Raw genomic sequence first — 24,695 nt, forward strand, 5'->3', positions numbered from 1 at the left:
TATAAACCTTTAGTATGATTTTTCGATTAATTTTGGGCAAATACCTGAACTGATGGATTTTTTTTTCCCTATTGACATAACGTTATTATTCTAAAAATAAAACAAATTATTTTAGAATGAAAATCAAGGATTATTAGAATTTCAAAAACACCACCTCAACGAATACAATTCATAAAATAATGGAAAGAGTTTTTTTTCTTTTATATAAATATAATGGTAAGTAGATGTTGATGCGTGGATCTCGATCCTCCGATTCTCCTCCTCGCACCCACCAAACTTGTTGATCCGGGACTAGTACCTGCAAAACCAAATCGAGCTAAACCGGTGTGACTCTAGTCACACGGGCTCCGATGCTTAAGTTAGTAAGAGAACAAGGTAAATGTAGTCACTTCTTCGCCCCCCTTACCTCTAAGGCTGGATCGCTACTTATAGCGTGGAGTTGTTCCAGAACTTTCCATAGCTAACCCTAATTCACCGTTGCAGGGCCTGGGTGGAATCGTCGATCGAAGATGGGGGATCGTTGGCTGGGTCGTGGGCCGAGCCCCGGGTCTGGACCGAGGCCCGGGTCGGGACCGAGCATCGGGTTGGGACCGGGGCCCGGGTCGGGACCGAGCCCCGGGTCGGGACCGAGCCCTCTCGGCCCGGTTAGTTCTCCGCCAGCCGCTTTCCTCGCTCTTTGCCCCGGCATTAGGTCGTTCTTTGGGCCGGCCCGTTACGTCACGGGCCGGTCTCCCCCAATCAATGATCTCAGACTTCAACTCCTTGTCCCGTTTCAGGTCGTTTTTGTTCTCCATAACAATGGCCCCCACTCTCAAAACAGAAGACGAATAATTGTGTAAAGATCTTTGTTTTGAGAGTACTTGTCGCTTGTCGTTATCACAAGACCGTTGTATATCAATGGCTAAAAATGAGAAGGTTGCTAACGCACAGGGCTTCTACCAAAAGCTTTTGATCTAATTCTGGATTTTAGTGCTTGGTTCCTGCCACTGGTGTTGTGCCTTGAACTTGTCGATACTATTCATGAATTGGAAGTTTTTTCCAATTTTCGTTGACCATAATCAAGTCTCCTGAGCTTGGTTTTATTCTCATCTGAGTTTAAACCATTTACTTTTGGCCTTGGGATCTAACTTTAACAGAACTAATGTTGATACCTTTGGGTTTCTAACCTATTTGGCTTCTGCCCATGTTTTATACCTCAGGGTTTACTCTCGGGTTTCTAACCCACTTGGCTTTTGCCAATGGCTTTTATACCCTGAGTTTAGTCGACACCCTTAGGTTTCTAACATATTTGGCTTCTGCCGGTTTTTTACCCCAAGTTAAATCAACACCCTCGAGTTTTTAACCTATTTTGGCTTTTGCCATATGATTTTCTACCCGTGGGTTTCGTTGATTGGTTAGGTTTGCCTGTTTTTTGTTTTAACCTTGTTGGGCCTGTACGCATGCCTTTTTCAGCACCTCGGGATTCTTTTCCCTGGTTTCACTGATTGGCTTTTAGCTTATCCGCCTGCTTCTAGGTCCGTCCCAATTTTGAGTTTCTTGATTGGTCGTAGATATGTAGATATTCAGGTCGTAGATATGTAGGTATTCATATTTTTACCGATTAAGGCTGCAAACATCTGATTCACCATTCGTTGGTAGGTTGCACCTGCATTCTTCAATCCGAACGGCATCACGGTGTAACAATACAAGCCTCGACTCGTGACAAAAAAGGTTTTCTCCTGTCAAGGTTGGTCGAATTAAGTCGATGACCAGGGCTTGGCCTTGCCTCTCCCGAGAAGTTTGTCGCTTTATTCAGGCCCGTCACTGGTTCTCCCCTATCAAGGGTGGTCAGATTAAGTCGATAACTAGGGCTTGGCCTTGCCTTTCCCGAGAGGTCTGTCGCTTTATTCAGGCCCGACGTTGGTTTTTAACTCGTTGGTCATAGCCGAAAGTTTTACACCCGCTGTTGTTTTTGGCCTTTTACTCCATCTCATGTTTTAACCGTGCTAGGTCAATCGACCCGCTTCTGGTTTGGCCGTGTTGAGATTGTTTAATTGTTCTTTCCAAACGTATCGATTAAAGTAGATCCATGCCTCGTCGCACGTGATTGACGTCGAGTGGTGGTCGGACCCGAGCCGTGCTCAGTCGAAAATAAGACATATTGACCAAAATAGGCTATCTCATAAAACCGTCGATTAATGTAGATTTGTGCCCGTTCGCACTTGGTCGACGCCGAACAATGGTCGGACCCGAGCAGTGGTCGGTCCCGAGCCCTGCTCGACCTGCTCGGCTATAGCTGGTTTTACCGTCGCCGTGTAGAGTTGGATTTACCAAGCTTACGTCGTTGAGTAGCCGTGGTCGGTACCTATTGCCCCTACTCTCAAGTGTATTGTTGATATCTTTTGAGAGTACGCTTGTAGACGAGGCAAAGTGTTTTATCAAAGTCGTCGGTATCTCGTTTTGGATTTAAGAGATATAGTTGACAGAGAACCAAACAAGTGGGCACTTTATTGAATAAAAGAAATAATAATTAGAAATCTTGCTAAAGGTAGAGAAACAAAAACAACCACATTTGAAGGAAGAAAGGAAAGGTCAACAGCCCCCTTAGTAGAAGTCCTGTCGTTGCCCTTCATTGAGGTATAGTAGCATTCCCGCAACACTCGTTGTTCTCATTTAATCTCTCCCTCTTTTGGTCGGTTCGCTTTCCGTCTGGCTCCCTTTTTGAGTAAAAGAACTCAACAGCGCTCATGTACCTCTGAGCTCGGCTCAGCACCTCCGAGAAGGTACTCGGTGTTTTCTTTCCGAACGAAAATGATAAATGCTCATCCCTGACGCCGGACATGAAGGTCAGCAGAGATACAGCGTCTGTAAGGCCTTCTACCTACAGCTTCTCCTCGTTGAACCGAGCTACATAGTCGTGTAGACTCTCTGACGTCCTCTGTTTAATAGTTAAAAGATAAGCCACAGGTCGGCTCCGACACCGTCCCCCTACAAATTGGGTCACGAATGCTCTGGCCAAGCTCTTGAAACTCGAGATTGACCCTCGTTTTAATTGTCGAAACCATATTCTGGCCGACCCGTTTAAAGTAGTCGAGAATACCCGGCACCTGACCGCTTCCGACACTCCGTAGATATCCATCCATTCCCGATGAGCATCTAGATGGTCCACTGGGTCGGTCGTCCCGTCGAATTGTTTCACCGTGGGTAGCTTGAATTTTGGAGGGACCTTCTCTCTCATGATCTCCTCCGTGAATGGTGAGTCGGCTTGATCTAGTAGTTCTTCGAGGTCGAATCCCTTCTTTTTTTTGTTATGTCGCTTCTCCGAGGACTCTGGCCGATCTGCCGGTTTGCCTTTGTCGCGACTTGTCGGCTCAGAGTTTCTGTCATCATGGTCGCTCTTGCCCCCATTTGATGTCGGGGGTTTATGTTGCTTTTTCATCTTTTGGGAGTCGAAAATCCGGGTTCGTCGCCTGGTATTTCCACCTATCCGCAACTTACTTCCTGCACTGTTCGTTGACTCCTCAGTCTTGCTTTGCGCTGGGCCCTTCCCCTTTCTCGGGTCTCTGACAAGGGGCACTTCGTCGGACTCTTGTCGCTCGAATTGTCGAAGGACTTGGGTCATGAGTTGAAGCATGCCCTCTACCTTGTCTTCCAAGACCGTGAACTGCTTTTGGAGCGGCTCAGGGGTCGTTAGTGCATGCGCCTCGGGCAACCCTTCCTGACGTTCTAGGCTTGGCTGGCTGGTCCCATCCTCGGGTCCTCCAACTTGGGGGTCGTCCAAGTTCAGCCTCCTCTTGGCAGAGCAGTTATCATCAGAGCGTCGTGGACTCCTTTCTGGTGTCATGTTGCTCAACTAGATGCTTTAAATCATCCCCACAAACGGCGCCAATTGTTGATGCGTGGATTTCGGTCCTCCGATTCTCCTCCTCGCACCCACCAAACTTGTTGATCCGGGACTAGTACCTGCAAAACTAAATCGAGCTAAACCGGTGTGACTCTAGTCACACGGGCTCCGATGCTTAAGTTAGTAAGAGAACAAGGTAAATGTATTCACTTCTTCGCCTCCCTTACCTCTAAGGCTGGATCGCTACTTATAGCGTGGAGTTGTTCCAGAACTTTCCATAGCTAACCCTAATTCACCGTTGCAGGGCCTGGGTGGAATCGTCGATCGAAGATGGGGGATCGTTGGCTGGGCCGTGGGCCGAGGCCCGGGTCGGGACCGAGCACCAGGTCGGGACTGAGCCCCGGGTCGGGACCGAGCCCTCTCGACCGGGTTAGTTCTCCGCCAGCCGCTTTCCTCGCTCTTTGCCCCGGCATTAGGTCGTTCTTTGGGCCGGCCCGTTACGTCACGGGCCGGTCTCCCCCAATCAATGATCTCAGACTTCAACTCCTTGTCCCGTTTCGGGTCGTTTTTGTTCTCCATAACAGTAGAAATATTGCTTCTTCTTCTTCATTTTTTTATTTTACACTTTTTTTGTAGCTTTTAAGTGACCATTTATTGTGTTAGAAATCATAATATGGATTTTGAATATATTGCTTAAAATTATTTCTTCCTTTACATAAGAACAAGGAAAAACATTAATTTAAATTGTAAGATAAAAGATCCCCGATGTAAAGTTTTTCAAGTAAGTTTTTCTAATTAATTTGAATATAGCTTAAACGAGGTAGTAGTAACATTGGTTAGAAGTTAAATGGTTTAATTCTTACCTAATATTTATATTATTATATTTAAAAATAATTATATAGAACCGTAAACTTCTACTGGTGGTAGTTCATGTTTTTCTTTCTAACACGTTGTAGAGAGACAAATAAGATATTTAGAAAAGATCAATCTTGATCATGAATTTGTTAAGATGCATCAATTTTAACTTTAAATTTTATCAAATTGTATCTTAAAGTATAAATGATAAAACTTATATTTTATATGAAATTGGTGGAATTAAAACATATGACATTAGAGTTAGATTTTCTGTTGAAACTTGTTAGGTTTAAGGGACTTATTTAATGGTTGATCTTGTAGGGTCTAATTTGATGAAATCGATTGATAACTTGTCAAGTTTTGCGAGTAAAAATTGATTTTTTTTTCTTTTAAAATAATAAATAAATATACATGGAGAATGAGTAAATAAAATCATGGGTTAATCGATATTTCTTTTCTTGATAAACTTCTGTTTGGGCCTTGGGCTACAATTCTAGAATTCCAATGAGGTCATTTCTACCACCAGCCCAAAGCAATCCAGGCCACGCCTGACACCATAACTAAAATCAATTAAAACAAAAAAAAATGTTTAAATACTATTTTTGTATTTTGCCATTTTAGTAATTATAATTTTAAAACGTCTATTTTAATTCATGTACTTTTAAATAGTCATATGTGTTGGTTCGTTTTCATTTTTATCCAATTTCTTTCCCTAACAACTTTAACATATACTTCCTTAATTTCTTAAAACATAATCATAAATTTGAATTGAAAATTTTTCATTAGGTACAAAATTGACATTCAGAATGTGTAAAGACTCAAACCGAAATGCACATGTCAAAATAGTATTTAAAGTAAACCAACGGAAAAAAGACACTGCAAAATCAAGAGTGTTGTTCATAATTGGACAAATCAAAAACTTACATAAAGAAATAAACAAAACCTGTCATACATCGAAGTGTGTGCAAACTCACTCAAACTGACTCAGACAAGATAAACAAATTAAAAAAAAGGGGGGGTTCTAATTGGTCTTCTTGTTCATGTTGCCAATGAGTTGCCTCATTTGAAATCTCCAAAACAAGAAATAAGCCAATCCAAACCCAACCAACACATATATCCAAACCCTCTCTTCTTCACTTTCCTTCTTTGACCTCACTTCCTCTATACTAAATCTCTCTCTTCCCCCTTCCAAATTCCCCATTATGCCCTCCCTCACATGCCCATTCAACACATACACCCTCTCCTCCCCTCCCACAGCCACCCCAGTGGCAAACTTCTCCTTATCGAGGTCATTTTCGTCATAAACCACTCCCTCCCCCCAGCTGTCCTGGCTCTTCAAGAACCACAGTTTGTAATACGAGACCACCAAAACGACGCCGTCTCGCCGCATCGCGATCCCGTCGGCGCCCTTCAGATCCTTGTTCAGCAGGACCAGCCTCGCCGTGCCGTCGTCGGCGTCCACCTTGAACATCTTCCCGGTGTTCGATTGCACCACCAGGAGGTACCCCTTGCTCACGTATACGGCGCCGTTTAGCCCCGAGGAGCTGTACGGCGCGTTCGGGATCGTCGGATGCGCGCTGTACATCGCCGATTTCGAGAAGATCGACGCCGATCCTTTCGCGTCGACTTTCCAGATGAAATTCTCGGCGGAGTTCGTGACGAAGGCGTTGCCCTTGAAGTCGGCCGCCACGGCGTTGGCGACCGGGCGGCGGGCGGAGGAGGAGGAGGAGGAGGAGGGGAGAGGGGCGAGGAAGATGCGTTCGCGGGACCTGAGGTCGTAGGCGGCGAGGGCGTTGAATTCCGGGAGGGGATCGGCGGCGTGGACGGCAGCGAGGAGGCGTTTGTTGACGGAATCGATGGCGAGGCCGAGAATCGAGACGTTTTCCGGGAGATTAGGATCGTGGATTAGGGTTTCGGCGACGCCGGCGTCGGAGACGGAGACGAGAGTGCGGTGGCGGAGAGAACCGACGACGAAATGCTGGGCGGATGAGTCCCAGACGATGCCTTCTGGATAGAGATTTGGGGAGCGGAAATGGATGATGTGAGGGCTGCGGGCTAGGGTTTGCGAAAGGAGGAGGAAAAAGAAGAAGAGGAAGAAGAAAATTGGAGATGGATTAATCGCCGCCATGGGAGAGCGATTTGAGAGGAATTTTGATTTTTGATTTGAGAGAAATTTTGGGGAAAATTTTATACGGGGAAGAAGAATATGACCTGGTGGAGGAAGGATTCCTTGAAGAACAAGAACTGGATTTCTTGTCAAAAGAGGGCTGAGATTTTTTATTTTTTTTTTTTTTTGAGAAAATTATTATTTTAATTTCAACGCTTATTTAAGGCTAAATATAAAAAGATGAGTCACTTAAATTTATGGTTTTTTAAAAATGTCTTAGTTTAATTTTATTGCATGTGGTCTGATGATGGTGTAGGGAATACATTATCTTGATGCGTGGATTTTGACCTTCCGACTCTTTTTCTCGCGCACACCAAACTCGATGATAAGGGAACTGATACCTGCAAAATCAAATCGATCTAAACCGGTGTGACCTTAGTCACACGGGCTCCGATGCTTAAATTAGCGAGGGAGAGTTGAGAAAATAATTAGCTAAAGATTGGTCCCCCCGAATCTTCGTAGCAAAACCCTAATTCGACTTTGCAGGGCCCGAGGGATTGTAGATCGTAGGCGGGAGATTCATGGGCTGGGCCGTGGGCCGAGCAGGGGTTGGAACCGAGAAGTGGTCGGGACCGAGAAAGGGTCGGGACCAAGAAATGGTCGGGACCGAGAAAGGGTCGGGACCCAGAAGTGGTCGGGACCGAGAAATGGTCGGGACCGAGAAGGGGTCGGGACCGAGCAGGGGTCGGGACCGAGCAGGGGTCAGAACCGAGTAGGGGCCAGGACCGAGCCCTCTCGGCCCGGTTAGTTCTCCGCCAGTTGCTTTCCTCGTTCTCTACCCCGACGTTAGGTCGTTCTTTGGGCCGGCCCGTTACGTCACGGGTCGGTCTCCCCCAATCAATGATCTCAGACTTCAACTCCTTGCCTCGTTTCGGGTCATTTTTATTCTCCATAACAATGGCCCCCACTCTCAAAACAGAAGACGAATAATTGTGTAAAGATCTTTGTTTTGAGAGTACTTGTCACTTGTCATTACCACGAGATCATTGTATATCAGTGGCTAAAAATGAAAAGGTTGCTAACGCACAGGACTTCTACCAAAAGCTTTTGATCTAATTTTGGATTTTAGCGCTTGGTTCCTGCCACTGGTTTTGTGCCTTGAACTTGTCGATACTATTCATGAATTGGAAGTTTTTTCCAATTTTCGTTGACCATAATCAAGTCTCCTAAGCCTGGTTTTATTCTCATCTGAGTTTAAACCATTTACTTTTGGCCTTGGGATCTAACTTTAACAGAACTAATGTCGATACCTTTGGGTTTCTAACCTATTTGGCTTTTGCCCATGTTTTATACCTCAAGGTTTACTCTCGGGTTTCTAACCCACTTGGTTTTTGCCAATGGCTTTTATACCCTGAGTTTAGTCGGTACCCTTAGGTTTCTAACATATTTGGCTTCTGCCGGTTTTTTACCCCAAGTTAAATCAACACCCTCGGGTTTTTAACCTATTTTGGCTTTTGCCATATGATTTTTTACCCATGGGTTTCGTTGATCGGTTAAGCTTGCCTGTATTCTGTTTTAACCTTGCTGGGCCTGTACGCATGCCTTTTTCAGCACCTCGGGATTCTTTTCCCTGGTTTCACTGATTGGCTTTTAGCTTATCGGCCTGCTTCTAGGTCCGTCCCAATTTTGAGTTTCTTGATTGGTCGTAGATATGTAGATATTCATATGATGCCCCCTGCTTGAGAAATTTGTTTCAGAATGAACATAAAAACTCAAGTACCACGTCGAATGTCGAATACTTTATTAGTAGGAAGATCGTCCTGTCGAAGATTTAGTTACAATAAGCTTAGTTGGTCCAAATAATGGAGAAACATAAAAATGTCGAGAAATATGTCGAACTAGTGGTAGTATCTTTTGAGGTGTTGGACGTGCCACGAGTGTAGTAAGGTCTTCCCCCGTTGGTCTTCTAAAGCATAAGTGCCTATTCGCACCGCTTTAGTGACTTTGTATGGGCCCTCCCATGTTGGCCCGAGCGCACCGCTAGTTGAATCTTTAGTATTGGGCATAATCTTTCTTACCATCAGATCACCTTCTTTAAAGTCACGTTTCTTAACCTTCGAGTTGTAGTATCGAGCTATTCGATTTTTGTATCCAGCTGTTCGTAGCCGTGCTGTTTCTCGATGTTCTTCTAATAGGTCGAGGTTGAGCTTTACGGATTCGTTGTTGTCAAGTAGACTGAACTGCTCTACCCTTGGGGAGGGGAGTCCAATTTCAACTGGCACTACCGCTTCAGAGCCAAATGATAATGAAAATGGTGTTTCTCCTGTCGAAGTACAAGGTGTTATTCTGTAGGCCCATAATGCGTTGGGAAGTTCCTCTGCCCACAACCCTTTGAGCTTTTCTAATCTGGTCTTCAGAGTTCTTTTGATCATTTTGTTGACTGCTTCAACCTGCCCATTAGCCTGCGGATGTGCTGGCGAGGAACAGATGTGCTTAATGCCCAACTCCCTGCAAAATTCTCGAAAGGCAGCATTGTCGAACTGCTTCCCATTATCACTGATAATGGTGTAGGGTATTCCGAAGCAGCAAATTATGTTCTTCCAGATGAAGTCGGTGACCTTTTTCTTAGTAATTGTCGCGAGGGCCTTGGCTTTGGCCCATTTAGTAAAATAGTCGACTGCCACTACTGCAAATTTGGTCTGGGCCTTTCCTAGTGGGAGAGGTCCTATAAGGTCTATTCCCCATTGAGCAAAGGGCCAAGGACTCATTATGCTTGTTAGAGGCTCTGGCAGTTGTCTAGGTACTGTTGCAAACTGTTGGCATTTGTCGCATTTTTTGGTGAATTGCTTCGTGTCATTCAGCATGGTCGGCCAGTAGTTTCCCTTGTCGAACTATTTTGTGACTTAGGGATCGTGCTCCAGAATGGCTCCCACAAACACCCTCATGTATCTCTCTCATGACGTAGTCGGCTTCATCGGGCGTTAGACATTTTAAAAGCGGCAACGAGTAGCCTCTTTTGTACAGATTGTCATCTTTAAGCACATATCTGCCCGCTCGTCGTTGTAGCTGCTGGGCCTCTATCTTTTCAGTAGGCAGGATCCCGTCTCTCAAATATTTGATCAAAGGGCTCTTCCAGTTTTCTTCTGGTTGCCCTTGATCGTCGATATCCATGGCTTCCTGAGCTTCTATGCTTGGCCCAGGTAAAATCTCGACCGATATAGTTCTACTTAGGTCGGTTTCATAAGCTGCAGCTAGTCGAGCTAACGCATTGACGTTGACATTTTGAGCACGTGGAACTTGTCAAATCTCATATTTTGAGAACGGGTCGAGCTGGTTTCTTACCTGTGAAAGGTATTTCGCCATTCGCGGTTCTCTAGCCTGGAACTCCTCTTTCACCTGTCCTACAATCAGCTGTGAATCACTGAGTATCAGTATGTTATTGACCCCAACATACCTGGCCACTTTTAGTCCTGCTAGTAGAGCTTCATACTCGGCTTCGTTGTTGGATGCATGAAAGCCGAATCGCAGCGCATATTCGAATCTTTCTTTATCTAGAGAGATTAGTAGGAGTCCTGCCCCGCATCCTCGGAAATTTGAGAACCCATCTAGGTAGAGTGTCCAGAGTTGCTCTTCCTCAACCACTTGTAGGTCGATACTATATACTTGAGGTTCTATTGGCGTTAATTCCGCTATGAAGTCTGCCACAGTCTGCCCTTTCATGGAAGTTCTTGGCTTATAGTGAATGTCGTATTCGCTGAGCTCTATAGCCCACTTTACCAGTCGTCCAGAAGTGTCTGGCTTTTGCAAGATCTGTCGTAAGGGAAAGTTGGTGAGGACAATTATTTTGTGAGCTTGGAAATACGGGCGTAGTCTCCGAGCTGAAGTGACCAGTGCCAATGCCAGCTTCTCCATTTGTGGGTATCTAAGCTCTGCATCTACCATTGCTTTGCTTGTGTAGTAGATTGAAGATTGTCGTCCATCTTCTTTCTTTATTAACGCCGAACTCACTGCAGTGTTGGATACAGCTAAGTATAAGTAGAGTTCATCACCCACGATCGGCTTTGAGAGGAGTGGAGCTGCCCCCAGGTATTGTTTCAGCTACACACGGGCTCCGATGCTTAAGTTAGCGAGGGAGAGTTGAGAAAATAATTAGCTAAAGATTGGTCCCCCCCCTTCAGGGTTGGATCTCGCTGCTACTTATAGCCGTGAAGATGATTCCCGAATCTTCGTAGCCAAACCCTAATTCGGCTTTGCAGGGCCCGAGGCATCGTAGATCGTAGGCGGGAGATTCACGGGCTGGGCCGTGGGCCGAGCAGGGGTCGGAACCGAGAAGTGGTCGGGACCGAGAAGGGGTCGGGACCGAGCAGGGGTCAGGACCGAGCAGGGGTCGGGACCGAGCCCTCTCGGCCCGGTTAGTTCTCCGCCAGTTGCTTTCCTCGTTCTCTGCCCAGCGTTAGGTCGTTCTTTGGGCAGGCCCGTTACGTCACGGGTCGGTCTCCCCCAATCAATGATCTCAGACTTCAACTCCTTGCCTCATTTCGGGTCGTTTTTGTTCTCCATAACACATTACATAAAGTTTAGGGGGTTGTTTCGTTGGTTTATTAAGTATGAGTTTGATTGGTGTTAATTCAGACTCTGTTAAATCTGTGTTTTGTATTTTGTTAAATTGGTTTTATTAAATTTTTGTCGGATCGGTCGAATTTTATTTTTTTAAAAACAAAATAATTTATAAACTAATTATTTAATTAAAATAATTAAAATTATATTTAAATTATTTTACAAAAATCAATTTTCTTATAAAATTAGGAAATACTATTTTAAAGATATATAAAAGATTTTTAATACATTTATCCATTCAATTTTTTTGCAATCATTAACTTTTAAAATAAATATTAAATTGTCTATGAAAATACTTTTCTAGTATTTATCAAGTCTAAACGAGAGTATACAAATTTATTCCATATAAATTTTATCGTAGAGAAAATGTTGTTAATAATTTATTTAATTTTTCACTATTTACTATCTTAAGTAAATTTGATTATTTAATTATTCTAAAAAAATCATTACTTAATTCTCATCAACATTACTGTTAAATTTCACTTATTTTTATTTGACAATTACATTTTATTACAAAGTAAAAATCTTTTAAATAATACTTGTTTAAAAATTATTAACTTAATATAAAATTAAAATAAATAATTATACAAAATTATAACGTTCTTTGCAAATGTGGTAGTGATAACAAAAAGTAAATAAAATGAACAACTATATAAAATGAAGAAAAAAACAGCTAGAAATAGATATCAAGAAAAAAAAGATTTTTCTTAGATCATTTGAAAAAAAAAAAAGATAAAAAGTGTCAATATATGAATTAAGTATTTATTAAATGTAATTTTAATTAAATTGATTTACTTATTTATAATTAAAATTATAATTAATTAATTTCCTCATTTATTTAATATATTTAATTAAAAAATTAATACGTTTTAAAAGAGAAAACAAAGACAAAATATACATTGTAGCAACTTGAGGAATAGGGGTAAAGTATTGTAGCAACCCGGGGAGTTAAATAATATTTATTGTAGCAAACCTGAGTAGAATAGTAGCAAACTCGGATTTATAAAACTGCGGTTTGTTTTAACAAACCCTACTCCCCGTTTTGGAAACGGGGAACCAAACACCCCGTTGATAGGTGGTAAAATTGGTTGTTATATTTTTAGGTGATTTTCTTATTTACATTTAGTGTTGATAGATGATGATTGTAATTAATATTAATATATATATATATTAGTTGATGTAATTTTATTTTAATTATTTATTATTTATTAATATTAAATAAATTGTTATGAAAAAAAATATTTACCATAATAAATTAAAATTTATTATTATTACAATTTAAAAAAAACTTAGTTGTAATTAGCTATAAAGAAGAATGAATATACTAGTAATTGTTATATATCTTAATATTTTAGTAAATAACATTAAAGAAATTTATAATTTCAGAAAATTATGAATAATATTCCTATTCTAATTGATTTTCATTTCGATTGTTCCTTCCTAAATTTCGAAATAAATTTCATTCCAATTCATGCTACTGCGATTTCTGTAAATAAACAGGACCTAACAATAATAGAGGTTATGACTAGGCTATAAATTGTACTATATTTGCAATTTTCTAAATTTGTGGAATTATGTTAGATTTGCTATTATTTTGAGTTGCAATTGCATTAATGTTACCATTTGGAGTTTTTGTTTATATATTATAATAATAATAATAATTATTATTATTATTATTATTATTATTATATTCAATTAAATCTCAACATTTTATCTTTTACTCATTTAAAATCATGGCGCAAATTGATTCTAATCTTCAAATCAATTTCAAATTTATTCTCCACTTTTCCTCCTCTATTTAAATCCCTCATTCTCTCAAATTTTGCCAACAATTCTCTCCCAATTTTTCTCTCCAATCTCTTCATGTTTTTCTCTCTAAAATTTCGATGTTCTTATAATTTTTTAGTGAGAGAAATTTTTAATTTGAGAAATCCTTGAGCTTCAAATTTTATTTCTCTTAGCCAATTGAGAGCTTTTATTTGTAAGATTTTTTCTTACAAATTTGGGAGCGAAATTTTGTATATCTACTCTTTGAGAGAGTTTGTAAGTTTGTGCATTCAAATTTCAAATCTTTGTAAGGGTTGCTCTTGAGCCCGAAAAAGAGCATTGTAACGGTTTGATCCTAAACCGTAGAAATGATCAGGTTTCTTTTTGCTCCTGGAAAAAGAAGACTTTGTACCGGTTTGACTCCTACCGTGGAAAGAGTCAAGTTTCCTAGTGGAACACCCAAGAGGAGCTTGGGAAGTGAAGTAGACCGGTGTTGTCGAACCACTATAAAATTTCTGGTGTTATTTTCTCTAATCCTACTCTATTTAATTTTTGCAATTAATTTTCTTTATTTTAAATTGCATGAAATTAATTGCTATAATTTGTTATTCATATTTATGTGCAATATTTGGGTGGTGAAATTAATTAGGTTGTTTGTATTTCTAATTTATTATTTAATTTGTGATAAAATTAATTGTTCCTAAAAAATTTACTTATTTGTTTAATTTGGGTCCATCCTAGTAAAAGGTTTAAAAAGTTTCATTAAACCATAAATTATTTTTCAAACTTTATCTCGATACTAAGTATCTTTTTAATTTTTGAAAAATTATTTGAAAAGCTTAATTGCTAGAGCTATGACAACTTTACATTTTCTTGAAAATTATTGTATTGATAGACCTACATTATTTGATGGTATAAAGTACCAAGTTTGGAGACAGAATGAAAGCTTTTTTGCTTGCTATTGATTTTGATATTTTGTATGTTTGTGAAAATGATTTATCAAATTCCAAATTAAGCGATGAAATGATTTCTTTTAATACTCAAGTCATAAATATCATAAGTTGTGCTTTAGATAAAAATATATGTGATAAAATTTCACATTTTACATATGCATATGATATTTGTAACTTTCTTGATAATATGTATAGATTTTAAAATTCTTCTTGTACTACTAATGATTTATTTGATGTGAAGGAGAATTATAACTCTCAAAATCAAGAAAAATTCCATGAAATGGAAAAAGAAAAATGTGATGGATCCTCCTTGTGTTTGATGGCTCATTCGGACAATGGAAGCAATCTTGAAAGTGATGATGATGAGATAATTCATAATCCCCCAACTATGATGAATTGTATAATGCCTTTGAAAGCATGCAATGTGATTTAAAAAAAAAATTGTTCTAAATATATTAAGCTATCAAAGAAGTACAATGCTTTATCTATTAAAAATAAATCTTTGATAGATAAAAATTATTGCTTGAAAAATAGAGCTACTAAAGATGTTTTGCATGATGATTGTTATGGTGAGAAAAATGATTTGAATGATATGATTAAATTTCTTGAAAAGGATAATGATTTGAATGATTTGAATGAGAAAATTGTTTTTCTTTGGAATTAAAGGATACGATTGCTAGCTTGAAAAGTGAAATTGTTATTTTAGAAACTAGCAATACATTTTTGGAGAAAGAGAAAATTTCCTTTATTGAAAAAATTAAATTTCTTGAACTTGATGTTTGTGAGAAAAATGATCTTTTCCATGTGCTTAAGGAAAAAGAATTACTTGCTAGTAAAGAGCTTGAACTTGAAAACGAATCTATTAAGAAGTTGACAATAGATGCTTAAAGGTTAGATAAAATAATTGAAGTATGCAAATATTCTGGTGATAAGAGAGATTTAGGCTATATTGATGAATGTTCTACTCTTTCAAGTTCTAAAACTATATTTGTTAAATCATCACCTACTATGCCTAATATTGTTTCTAAAAATGCTAAATCTAGTTTTGTGCCTATTTGTCATCACTGTGGTATTGAATGTCATATAAGACCTAAGTGCTTTAACTTGAAATATGTTCATATTACTTCTTCAAGAAGAAATTTTTCTCAAAGAGCAAAGTCTCACAATGATCTAAAAGAAAATTTCCCAAAGAAAAGTAGAGTCCATAAATTTGTTGAAAGTAATAAATCATTGCATAATGTTGTTTGTTCTTCATGTGGCAAGTATGGACATAAAACTTATTTTTGTTACTTGTGTAAATCCAATGCTTTAAATGTCAATGCAAGTACTAAATTTATGCCTAAACATAAAAATGATAGAAATATGCATGCCCATATTGAAGTTTGTGCCTAAACATGCTTATGTTGTACCTAAACATAAAAAGGTTAGAAATATGCATGAAAATCAAATTTTGTAGCTACTTGTCATTTTTGTGGAGTTAAAGGTCATATTAGACCTAATTGCTTTAAATTAAATAATGCTCCAATAAACAGTTTCTCCATGAAAAGTAGAGTACAAAATCAACATGTTAATAAGTCTAATGTTGTGTCACGTGGCAGAATTGGTGATAAACTCAATACTTCTTATTTGCCAAAAATGAATATTAAAAATGTTGGAACTAATTTAAAATGGGTTCCAAAATCCTTACTCACTAACAATGAAGGACCCGAGAAACGGGTACTATCTTTTGGTTGAGCTTTCTTTTTGTAGGTATGATTTCAAGAAGCTAGTGGTTGCTTTGGACTTCAAACTGGAGCAACATTACGGCTTGCTTGAACCTGACAAAGGAAAATTGCCTATTTGGTAACCTTTATATTTTTTAGATTATTATACTATTGATATAATTTATGGAATGATTATATCTTCTTGATGGGCTAGAGAAGTTTGAATTTGTCACTTGAATTTTATTGTTTATTTGAATCAAATGCCTTTGAGTAAATTGAGAATATGTTTGGCACTTATGTCTATTGATTGATTATTTATGGATTAGTGGATTAATGCTCTTGAGTAAATTACAAATATTTTTTTAGCATTAATCTTTATTACTTGATTGATTATTAGATTACATGCCATGAAGAAATTATTGAATATCTATTTTAGCATGATATCGAGGATATTGAGTTTTGAGCAATTTTGTTCTTAATAGTTTGAAAAATATTGTTTAATTCTCTTGAAAATGAAATGTGCATTATTTTGCTCATTGGATTAGAGATTTCTTTCTAGATGCTTTTTGGCACGAATTATGTATCTTTCATGGAGATAAATTTTGTGTTTGGATAATTTTTTTTATGGAGTATGTTGTGAAGTGAAAATTAGTTTAAGTATGTTATATGTCAAAAGAACGTGTTTTGTAACGTGTATTAAATTATTTTTCACAAGGGGAATATCTATGAAACTGATTTATATTTGAAATTTTCATTAGCTAGTTGCTCAAAAGAGTTTAATTGATTTTTGTAATTTTTTTTCTCTATATTTGATTGATTTTTGTAATTTTTTTTCTCTATATTTGATTGATTTTTGTAATTTTTTTTCTCTATATTTGATTGATATTTTTTTGTGGTGACATAAGTCCAATTAGACCTATGATCAAGTATATTTGGCATCAGTTTTTGTTTGATTAATCTTTTTATGGTGTTTTTATTTTCTATGTTTGTTGAAATTTGTTTTCGTGGCATAAATGGTGATAATGTTATTTTGACAAATTGATATAAAATTTGGTTTTTCTTTATCAATTGGTGTTTGTTCTCTAACATTTAATATTTTGGTATCATTATGGTGTTTTAAATATTACATGGATTTGATAAGTTTATTCTTTGAGATTAATTTGCTTAGCCTATCAATTAGGTTTGAAAGTTTGGTTTTGTTCATAACCATGAGAATTAAAATTGTTCCCTTGAAATTATACTTGTCTTATGCCATATTTTCTTGAATGAAAATTTTGTGGAATATTTTGATAATTTGTTTGAGAAAGATTGATCTACCATAATTTTTCTAAAAATATATCTATCTTGTGCAAGTTGTTGAGATAATTTTGTGTGTATTATATCTCCTTGATATTTATTTTTTAAGAGGAGATTGCATGTTTTAGGGGGAGTAATACCATTTACATGTGAACTTTTTGCCTTGAAAATATTGATTTTTCATATTTCTTATCATTGTTTATTCCTCGTTATGTAAATTTTTTTAAAAGTATACATAGTGATTTTGACATTGAGCATGGTGGGAGAATTTGCTCAAAATGTTTAAGTTTAATAAAGCTAAAATTGTAAAAACTCTCATAAGCACCTCTACTAAGCTTGACAAGGATTAAATGCTAAATGTGTTGATGTTAAAGCTTATTGAGGTATGTTGAAACTTTACCTATCTTATGCGTATTGTTTATCTATTTAGGGGAAGCAATTGGTAAAATTTATTTTAGAATTGTTTATAATTGATGCCTCTTGATTTTCTTGTATTAGAATCTGAGAGTAAATAATATTCGGCTCAATCTTTATTCAATCATATGAAGCCTATAAATGGGCACAGAGGACAAGTTAGTAATTAACAGAATTTAGTTATGGACTAACTAATATAACTAAGCTTAATATTCTCCCTCAAGATGGGAGGTGAGGATTAAGAACATCCATCTTGGATAGTAACCCAGAAAATATAGACAGAGGGAGAGGATTAGTGATAGATCAGCCAACTGAAGATGAATTTTGATAGGCATCAACTTAACAACATCAGAGAGGATTTTATCACGAATAAAGTGACAATCAAGCTCAATATGGTTGGTGCATTCATGAAAAACCGAGTTGCTAGCAATATGAATGGTCGCTTGATTTCACAAAAAATGAGAGCAGGTACTTAAGGGGAAATACCAAAATCAGTAAGTAAATTGGTCAACCAAACGAGCTCACTGGTAGTCGCAGTAAGTGCTCAGTATTCTGCTTCAGCAGAGGAATGAGCAACCGCGACTTGCTTCTTTGCCTGCCAGGAAATAAGAGAATCCCCTAAAAAGATGCAAAAACCAGATGTCGACTTGCGAGAATCAAGATACGAAGCCCAGTCGACGCATGAATTTGTAGCGAAGGAGAAGGTCGCAGTAAAAGACCTTGTCTAGGACTTCCTTTGAGATAACGCAACAGAGCATGTGCAGCAGCCAAATGAGATTGGCAAGGAGGGGCGCAAATAGAACGTAGTCTTGGGCGATGAGGTTGGTGCAGCGCTTGGAGGCACTAGAGAACGGGTGGGCATTGTAGGTGATTTTGCCGGAGAGGTGGCTGCCAAGGGCAGTGAGGAGGGTGGTTTTGCCGCTGCCGGAAGGGCCGAGCATGGCAAGGATTTCCATGGAGCGACACAGAACGTCTACCAACCTCAACTGGGAGAGTTTGAGAAGAAATGAAGCCACACAAAAGGAGGAATAGAGAACAAGAAACAATTGCCATGTAACGTAAAAAATAATATAAAAATTATCTAATAATCTAAAATGTCAATTCATCAATGTCACGTCAACCTTTCGTTAGTATCACAAACCATCTTTTAAAATCATTTTCTAAAGGTTGAGATAAAACTGTCGTTTTTGAACTTAATCACTTATTATTTTTAATGTCATATCAAATTGAGGTTAAAATACATTCATATATAGAAGCAGCTATTTTTTAAAATGGAGATCAAATTTAGGACAAAATAAAATAATAAACGAATGAAGTGATAAGTCCATTTTCAATTCAAATATTAATGGATGCTTAAAAGGGTTTTTCTTTCTTAACAAAGAGTCCAACTTTTGAGATGACAGAGATATATTTAAATTTGAGCAACAGATAAAAGTTTTTTTTTCTTTCTATTTTGTAATTTAGTGTATCTGATAAACGATGAAGTGCCAGGTCACCCAAAAATATCTGAAACGGGTAAAAATAAAACTGCCACGTCATCCTCATAGTCCTGCTCTTTCTCCGTTGGAAAATTCTGGAACCTCGTCTCCACCACAGATATTTTGTCTCTTCGAATCTTCTGGAATTTTTCCGTTTTATACGGCACCGTCGTTTCTTATCCTCGCCTTCGCTTATAAAAATCAACTCCCTCGTCATCTTTCTCCGTCGTCAGATTCCGCCATTGTTGTGCTTCGCTACTTTCTTGATTCTCTGTAACACAATGACGCAGGAGGAGGCTGATTGTGGCACCAGTTCGTATTACAGCATTCTTGGCGTTAGTTCTGGTTCTTCAATCGATGAAATTCGCAGAGCGTATCGCAAGCTCGCCATGGTAATTCTCCTTCCCTTCCCTTCCCTTCATCCCTAGAACGGAATTTTAGAGAAGGCAAATTTTTGGATTCTGAGAAATGCAATTCAACGGGAGAGAGAACATCGTCGAATTTTGGATTTTCTGTCTCTGTTTAGTTACCTTTTTTGTATTGTTGCTGATTTTTAGATTCTTCAGAGCTGTTGTGCTGAAAATTGTTGAACATTGCAATTCAACGGGAGAAAGATGATTAGAGAAACTTGGATTTTCTGGCTCTGTTAGGTTACTCTTTTCTCGAGTTACAAATCGTGCTCTGTGATTTCTTTCTTTGTTGCTGGAAACTCATCTATATGTTTGTGGTTTCAGAAATGGCATCCTGATAAGTGCGCGAGAAATCCTTCGCTGTTAGGTACAGCCAAGAGGAAATTCCAACAAATCCAAGAAGCCTATTCAGGTGCGTGAAAGAAGCCCTAATTCCTCTTAAACAAATTCATTCGTACGTCTTCTTCGGAATAATCCGTAAAATTGATGAACGAGTTTCGATTCTACTTGGATCAGTGCTATCGGATCAGAGAAAGAGAACGCGATACGACGCCGGAATACAAGATCTCGACATTGACGAAGACGACGGGGAGGTAGTTAGTAGAGTACCGAGTAGAACAGATCTAACTTCCTTTTCCTCTTGAATATCATCACTCGTCTGACAATTCCGCCGCCATTGTTGTTGTGTTGTTCTTCAGGGGATGTGCGATTTCGTGCAGGAACTGTGGTCGCTAATGGCGGAATGCAAGAAGAGAGAGGTAAAATTCTCAAATTCTCAAACTCTCATTCTCTAAGACTGCGCCATTGGTAGTTGTTGTTTAGAATTTTTTGTTCCGAAATTAAGGTCTTACGAACTGGCGCCATTGTTGGAGACAGGAAAAGAGCTACAGCTTGGAGGAGTTGCAGAGGATGTTGATGGAAATGGCGGAAGGCTTCGAGTTGTGTTCTTCCTACGGAACCTCCGCTTGTGAAATGACGCAATGCTCCAAGGAATTACGTTTCGACGGAAACTACCATGTACACGTGTCCAACTGATTTTCGACACGTGGTAGGGCAATTTTGTAATTAGGCAACAATCCCATCCTTTTAGTGTAAATTCAACAGAGTTTTAAAATAAAAGATCAGTTTATAACTATCTATAGCCTCTCGATTCAGTAAAATTTACATTATTTTAATCTTTATAGTTTTTTCTTGGAAATAAATATTTTTATTACCCGTAAATTAATTTGGTTCAAGTTTTACCTTAAATTTTAAATTTTATCCTCTGTTATATTTATTTAATTTATTCATGAACTTTAATAAAAAGATGTAAAATTTCATCAAATTCACAAAATTATCTATTAAATAACTTCACAAATTGGCTTAAAAAAACTTCAAAAAATTAAAATTTACAATTTCTTTTTTCGAAAAACTAGGTTTAATGATTTTATTATGTGTACAGAGTTTGTTAACGTAAACATTTATTCAAGCTACATAAATTGGAGGGGAGCAAGACAGTAAATATTGGGTGAAAAAACAATCTAGTAATCCACGAACCAAAATGATTCATTTTCTAATCTTAGAGAGTATTTTGAAATTTTAATAATAAAAAGGATCTAAAAGTTGGTTCTTGAAAATTTAGAAACCAAAATAAAATTTGAAAATTCAAAGCTTTTAATTTTCTATATATTTTATTTTAGTTCAACGAAATAAGTAGGTAAAGGAATTATAAAATATTATCTAAAACTTTGTTATATAAGTAAATTTATTCGACTTTTATTTATTTTAATTCTTATATTTTCAAAAACAAATTTTTATTCACTTTAATTTATGTACTCTCAAAATTCTCTTTAATCATTTTACTTTTTGAAAGGTGATAATTTTGGTCTAAAATAACACTTCAATATAAATTTACTTAACTCAAGTGATTAATGCAGGTATATCCATCCAACCAAAAATGGTAATGATCGAATATCCATTTTACATATTTGCTGCACTAAAATACAATACATATTTATAACTATATTTTCAAAAAATTATTGAGTGTACTGCTTTGTGGAATCATGATCAGAAAAATAAATCTATATATATCGATTAACATATACATCTACAATTAAAAGATTGTCGAACTGCAAAGATACACATCTTCCATTAAAAGACGGTAAACCATAGATGAAAAAAAAAGTAAAAGCAATAAAAAACTACTGGTTCCTCAGTCTGAACTGAAGACAAGACGCCTTTCTGGAAGCAAGCGTTTCATTTATCCCTTCTCCTTCTCCTCCCTTGTCATTTATCACGGATGAACCCACCCCTCAAATTCTCAATTCATTCCCCTACTCGATTCCCCCTCGCCATCAATTTCTTCCCCCTCGACATCTTCAGAGTGGGAATTTACAGAGACCGCCAAAGCAAGGTGATTATCTCTCCATTTTACAGCTCCCCATGGCGTTGTGCTCGCTTGTTCCTTTGCTCCTTCCCTTTTCCTTTTCGTATTTCAGTTAAAGGGATATGAGTGTTTGAATAAATGGAAATTTGCATTTAAATCATGATGAACAATTACAAGGCTCTGCCTATAATTGAAGAAAATACGTACATTATCCATGGACACTGTCCTATTTGCAGACCCATACCATCGCGATTGTACTTTTATCTGCATACTCATATAAGTCGTTGCGTAGATGCATATACTGAATTTGTATAAACCCTCTCCCGGACTTCTTTGGAAATGCTGTGGACCTTCAGATTTGCGGAGCTACTCTAGTGGACTGATACAAATCTCTACCTCTACTGCTCACGGCTTGGTTTCCAGGTATTTGCATAATTTCCCAGTGCCATTGTGTATGTTGCAAAAGAAATTCTACAAGGTTCATGCAATTACTTGTGAGGAAAACAGAGAAAATTTAAGTTCGTGAATGGGAAATTGAATGCATGTTGGGTACATTTCGGTAATGAGAATGTTTGTTTCGAAACAAATATAATAAACGACCAAGGACAAGTTGTTGGGAACAAGTTTTGGGAATGAAGAAAATGTCGGGAACGAATGAAAAGATGGTCTTCTATATATGTTGGTTGTTATTTGGTTTGAATGGTATTAATATGTTCACTAATGCAAAAAAGAAAAAAGAAAGTACATTCATGCGTTTTTAAATGTGGGTATCTCATGATTACAAGTTTATAATATGCGGTTAGTTGGGGGACAGTTGCCAAGGCGGTAGAGGCTGGAGGTTTGGGCATTGGGAACTTGAGGCAGATAAATGATGCGCTTCTTGCTAAATGGCTGTGGCAATTCTTCCACGAACCCAATGCTTTGTGGCGAAGGGTCATTTTGAGCAAGTATGGTCCTAACCCCTTCGAGTGGGTGGCTAGCGGAGGGCTTAAAGCTTGTGCGAATAATCCTTGGAAGGCTATTTCTGCTGGTTTTCCTTTTTTCTCTCAATTCCTAGCCAGTACAGTGGGGGATGGTCATGATAGTTATTTTTGAGAAGACATCTTGGTGGGAGATAAGCCTCTTTGTTCTCTGTTTCCTCGCATCTTTCACTTGTCTAACAAGAGGTTGCATTCGGTGGCCTCGGTGTTGGGGAATGGGGGGATGGGTTGTCCTACCTCACTCGGTCTTTGACAGATAGAGAGGCTCGAGAAGTGTTGGAGTTGATCCATCTACTCTCTGAATTTTCTCTCTCTTGTGATAGGAAGGATTGTCGTGCTTGGTCCCCTAACCCGTCTAGGGACTTTTCTTCCAGTTCCTTCTTCAACCTTTTATGTTCCCCTTCCTCTACCTCTGTAGCCCCATTGTTTACCTCGTTATGGAAAGTGAAGATTCCAAAGAAGATAAAAATTTTTGTGTGGCCGGTCTTACTTGGGAAACACCATGGATCGTATTTCTTCTTCTTACTTGGGGCAGCATTGGTGTGTCTTTGCAAGCGGGATTCCGAGGACCTTGATCATATTTTATAGCAGTGCCAGTTTTCCCAGAACATTTGGGGTCGGTTCTTTGAGATGTTTGAAATTTCTTGGGCTCGTCACAGAGAGTGGGGGTTCATGGTGGAGGAAGTGCTTTTGTATTCTCCTTTCCGCGAGAGAGGGAGATTTCTTTGGCACGCGCAGTTCTTTGAGATTCTGTGGGAGATTTGGTTGGAAAGAAACAATAGAATCTTTAGGGGGGTGGAAAGAGAGCGGGAGTCTGTTTGGGACCTCATAAGGTTTAATGTATCTTTATGAGGTCTGTTTCGAAGTTATTTTGTAATGATCAATTAGGTCATATTCTTTTGGATTGGAAGCCCTTTCTCTAGTCTAGCTTCCTTCTTCAGGGCTGTGTTTTTGTATGCCCTTGTATTTCTGTTTTGTTTTCATTATTCTCAATGAAAAGTTCGGTTTCTTATGCAAAAAAGAAAAAAATTAGTAATTTATATATCTTAGAATATACAAATCAATGAAATATTTTAGAACTCAACCTTAATTATAATTGATATTATATCTTAATTAGCCCCAACTTCCATGTTATATCTTAAAAGAGTTAGTCAAACTCGTGATCCACTTTTTAGTCTATCTTGTTTATAACGATGTTATAAGACACTTGACTCAGTAAAATTTCTTCCTGTCAAATTTTCATGTTATAGTTCTTTTATCTTATGTAGAGCTTGTATGTTTATGTTCTAAACTTGGTTTAGCATGGAATAGTTTTTTTATGAAGCGTTTGGTTACGATTTTGCTCGTCCTAGAGATGATAGTTCACTGGTAGGGGAGTTGCTCACTCTTCTGCCCTTTCATGATAAGGAGTATTTTCTTTGGCTCACTGGAGTTTTTGCTATTTTATGGGGTTCGTGGATGGAGAGAAATAGTAGAATTTTTAGTTGGGTGGAGAGACCTCGGGAGGAGGTTTGGTATCTCGTTAGATTTCATGCGTCTCATTGGGTCTAGGTGGTAAAGGATTTTTGTAATTTTCCATTAGGTATTATTTTGTTAGATTGGAGCCCATGTTTTCTTTATTTTGGCTTCTTTTGCTAGGGGTGTCCTTTTGTATGCCTCTTTTATGTTCTTTTATTTTTCTTTTCAAAAAAAAAAAAATTGTGCCGTAAAGATTTATGGTTGTTAGCTTTCCCCTTTGCTAATGACTTAACAACTTCAGGAAAATTACTGCAATGTCTGCATCTGTGACAAAAGGTTCTGGGATATCAATTAAATCGATGGCAATACAGCCTCCATCTCACCCTACCTATGATTTGAGAGGCATCATCAAGTTAGCCCTTGCAGAAGATTCTGCTGACTTCGGTATAAATTCTCTTTTTATATTCTG

The 24,695-nt window shown here is 38.0% G+C and overlaps 4 protein-coding genes across 10 annotated transcripts in view; 2 read left to right on the plus strand and 2 right to left on the minus strand.

The window, feature by feature from the left end:
• Window positions 1–5,555: 5,555 nt before the first annotated feature.
• LOC148209225 (NHL domain-containing protein) lies at window positions 5,556–7,028 on the minus strand. Its single transcript, XM_088116862.1, has one exon. It carries the CDS (start codon window positions 6,804–6,806, stop codon window positions 5,700–5,702), a length of 1,107 nt encoding a protein of 368 aa, XP_087972988.1. The 5' UTR covers window positions 6,807–7,028; the 3' UTR covers window positions 5,556–5,699.
• Window positions 7,029–10,085: 3,057 nt separating this feature from the next.
• LOC148209226 (uncharacterized) lies at window positions 10,086–10,727 on the minus strand. Its single transcript, XM_088117458.1, has one exon. The coding sequence runs from the start codon at window positions 10,725–10,727 to the stop codon at window positions 10,086–10,088; it is 642 nt and encodes a 213-aa protein (XP_087973584.1).
• Window positions 10,728–19,039: 8,312 nt separating this feature from the next.
• Window positions 19,040–20,558, plus strand: LOC111022529 (uncharacterized). 4 transcript variants are annotated; one of them, XM_022299694.2, is made up of 5 exons: window positions 19,040–19,405; window positions 19,748–19,835; window positions 19,940–20,019; window positions 20,122–20,181; window positions 20,268–20,558. In XM_022299694.2, the coding sequence occupies exons 1-5, from the start codon at window positions 19,295–19,297 to the stop codon at window positions 20,337–20,339; spliced, it is 411 nt and encodes a 136-aa protein (XP_022155386.1). In that variant the 5' UTR covers window positions 19,040–19,294; the 3' UTR covers window positions 20,340–20,558. The 4 variants fall into 4 exon arrangements, with proteins under 4 accessions (XP_022155386.1, XP_022155387.1, XP_022155384.1 ...); XM_022299695.2 differs by having other exon boundaries at window positions 19,079–19,405; window positions 19,940–20,016; XM_022299692.2 differs by having other exon boundaries at window positions 19,158–19,405; window positions 20,300–20,558.
• Window positions 20,559–21,605: 1,047 nt separating this feature from the next.
• Window positions 21,606–24,695, plus strand: part of QPT (quinolinate phoshoribosyltransferase) — a 41,441-nt gene continuing 38,351 nt past the window's right edge. The window contains exons 1-3 of one of the 4 annotated variants that reach the window (XM_022299667.2): window positions 21,606–21,815; window positions 22,081–22,211; window positions 24,528–24,670. In XM_022299667.2, coding sequence (XP_022155359.1) covers window positions 21,702–21,815; window positions 22,081–22,211; window positions 24,528–24,670 — 388 coding nt within the window. In that variant the 5' untranslated portion in view covers window positions 21,606–21,701. Of the gene's footprint in view, window positions 21,816–22,024; window positions 22,212–24,527; window positions 24,671–24,695 lie in introns of all 4 variants that reach the window. The other 3 variants (XM_022299669.2, XM_022299668.2, XM_022299670.2) reach the window with 3 other exon arrangements.

Source organism: Momordica charantia (assembly GCF_013281855.1).
Source record: "Momordica charantia cultivar OHB3-1 chromosome 9 unlocalized genomic scaffold, Mcharantia_2.0 BLBB01000009.1, whole genome shotgun sequence".
Classification (NCBI taxonomy): Eukaryota; Viridiplantae; Streptophyta; class Magnoliopsida; order Cucurbitales; family Cucurbitaceae; genus Momordica; species Momordica charantia.

Coding starts and splice junctions, on each gene's coding strand:
- LOC148209225 (XM_088116862.1), bottom strand. CDS start 6,806: ATGGCGGCGATTAATCCATCTCCAATTTTCTTCTTCCTCTTCTTCTTT.
- LOC148209226 (XM_088117458.1), bottom strand. CDS start 10,727: ATGGTAGATGCAGAGCTTAGATACCCACAAATGGAGAAGCTGGCATTG.
- LOC111022529 (XM_022299692.2), top strand. CDS start 19,295: ATGACGCAGGAGGAGGCTGATTGTGGCACCAGTTCGTATTACAGCATT. Junction 19,836..19,939: donor AATCCAAGAAGCCTATTCAG/GTGCGTGAAAGA, acceptor TACTTGGATCAG/TGCTATCGGATCAGAGAAAG. Junction 20,020..20,121: donor ACGAAGACGACGGGGAGGTA/GTTAGTAGAGTA, acceptor GTTGTTCTTCAG/GGGATGTGCGATTTCGTGCA.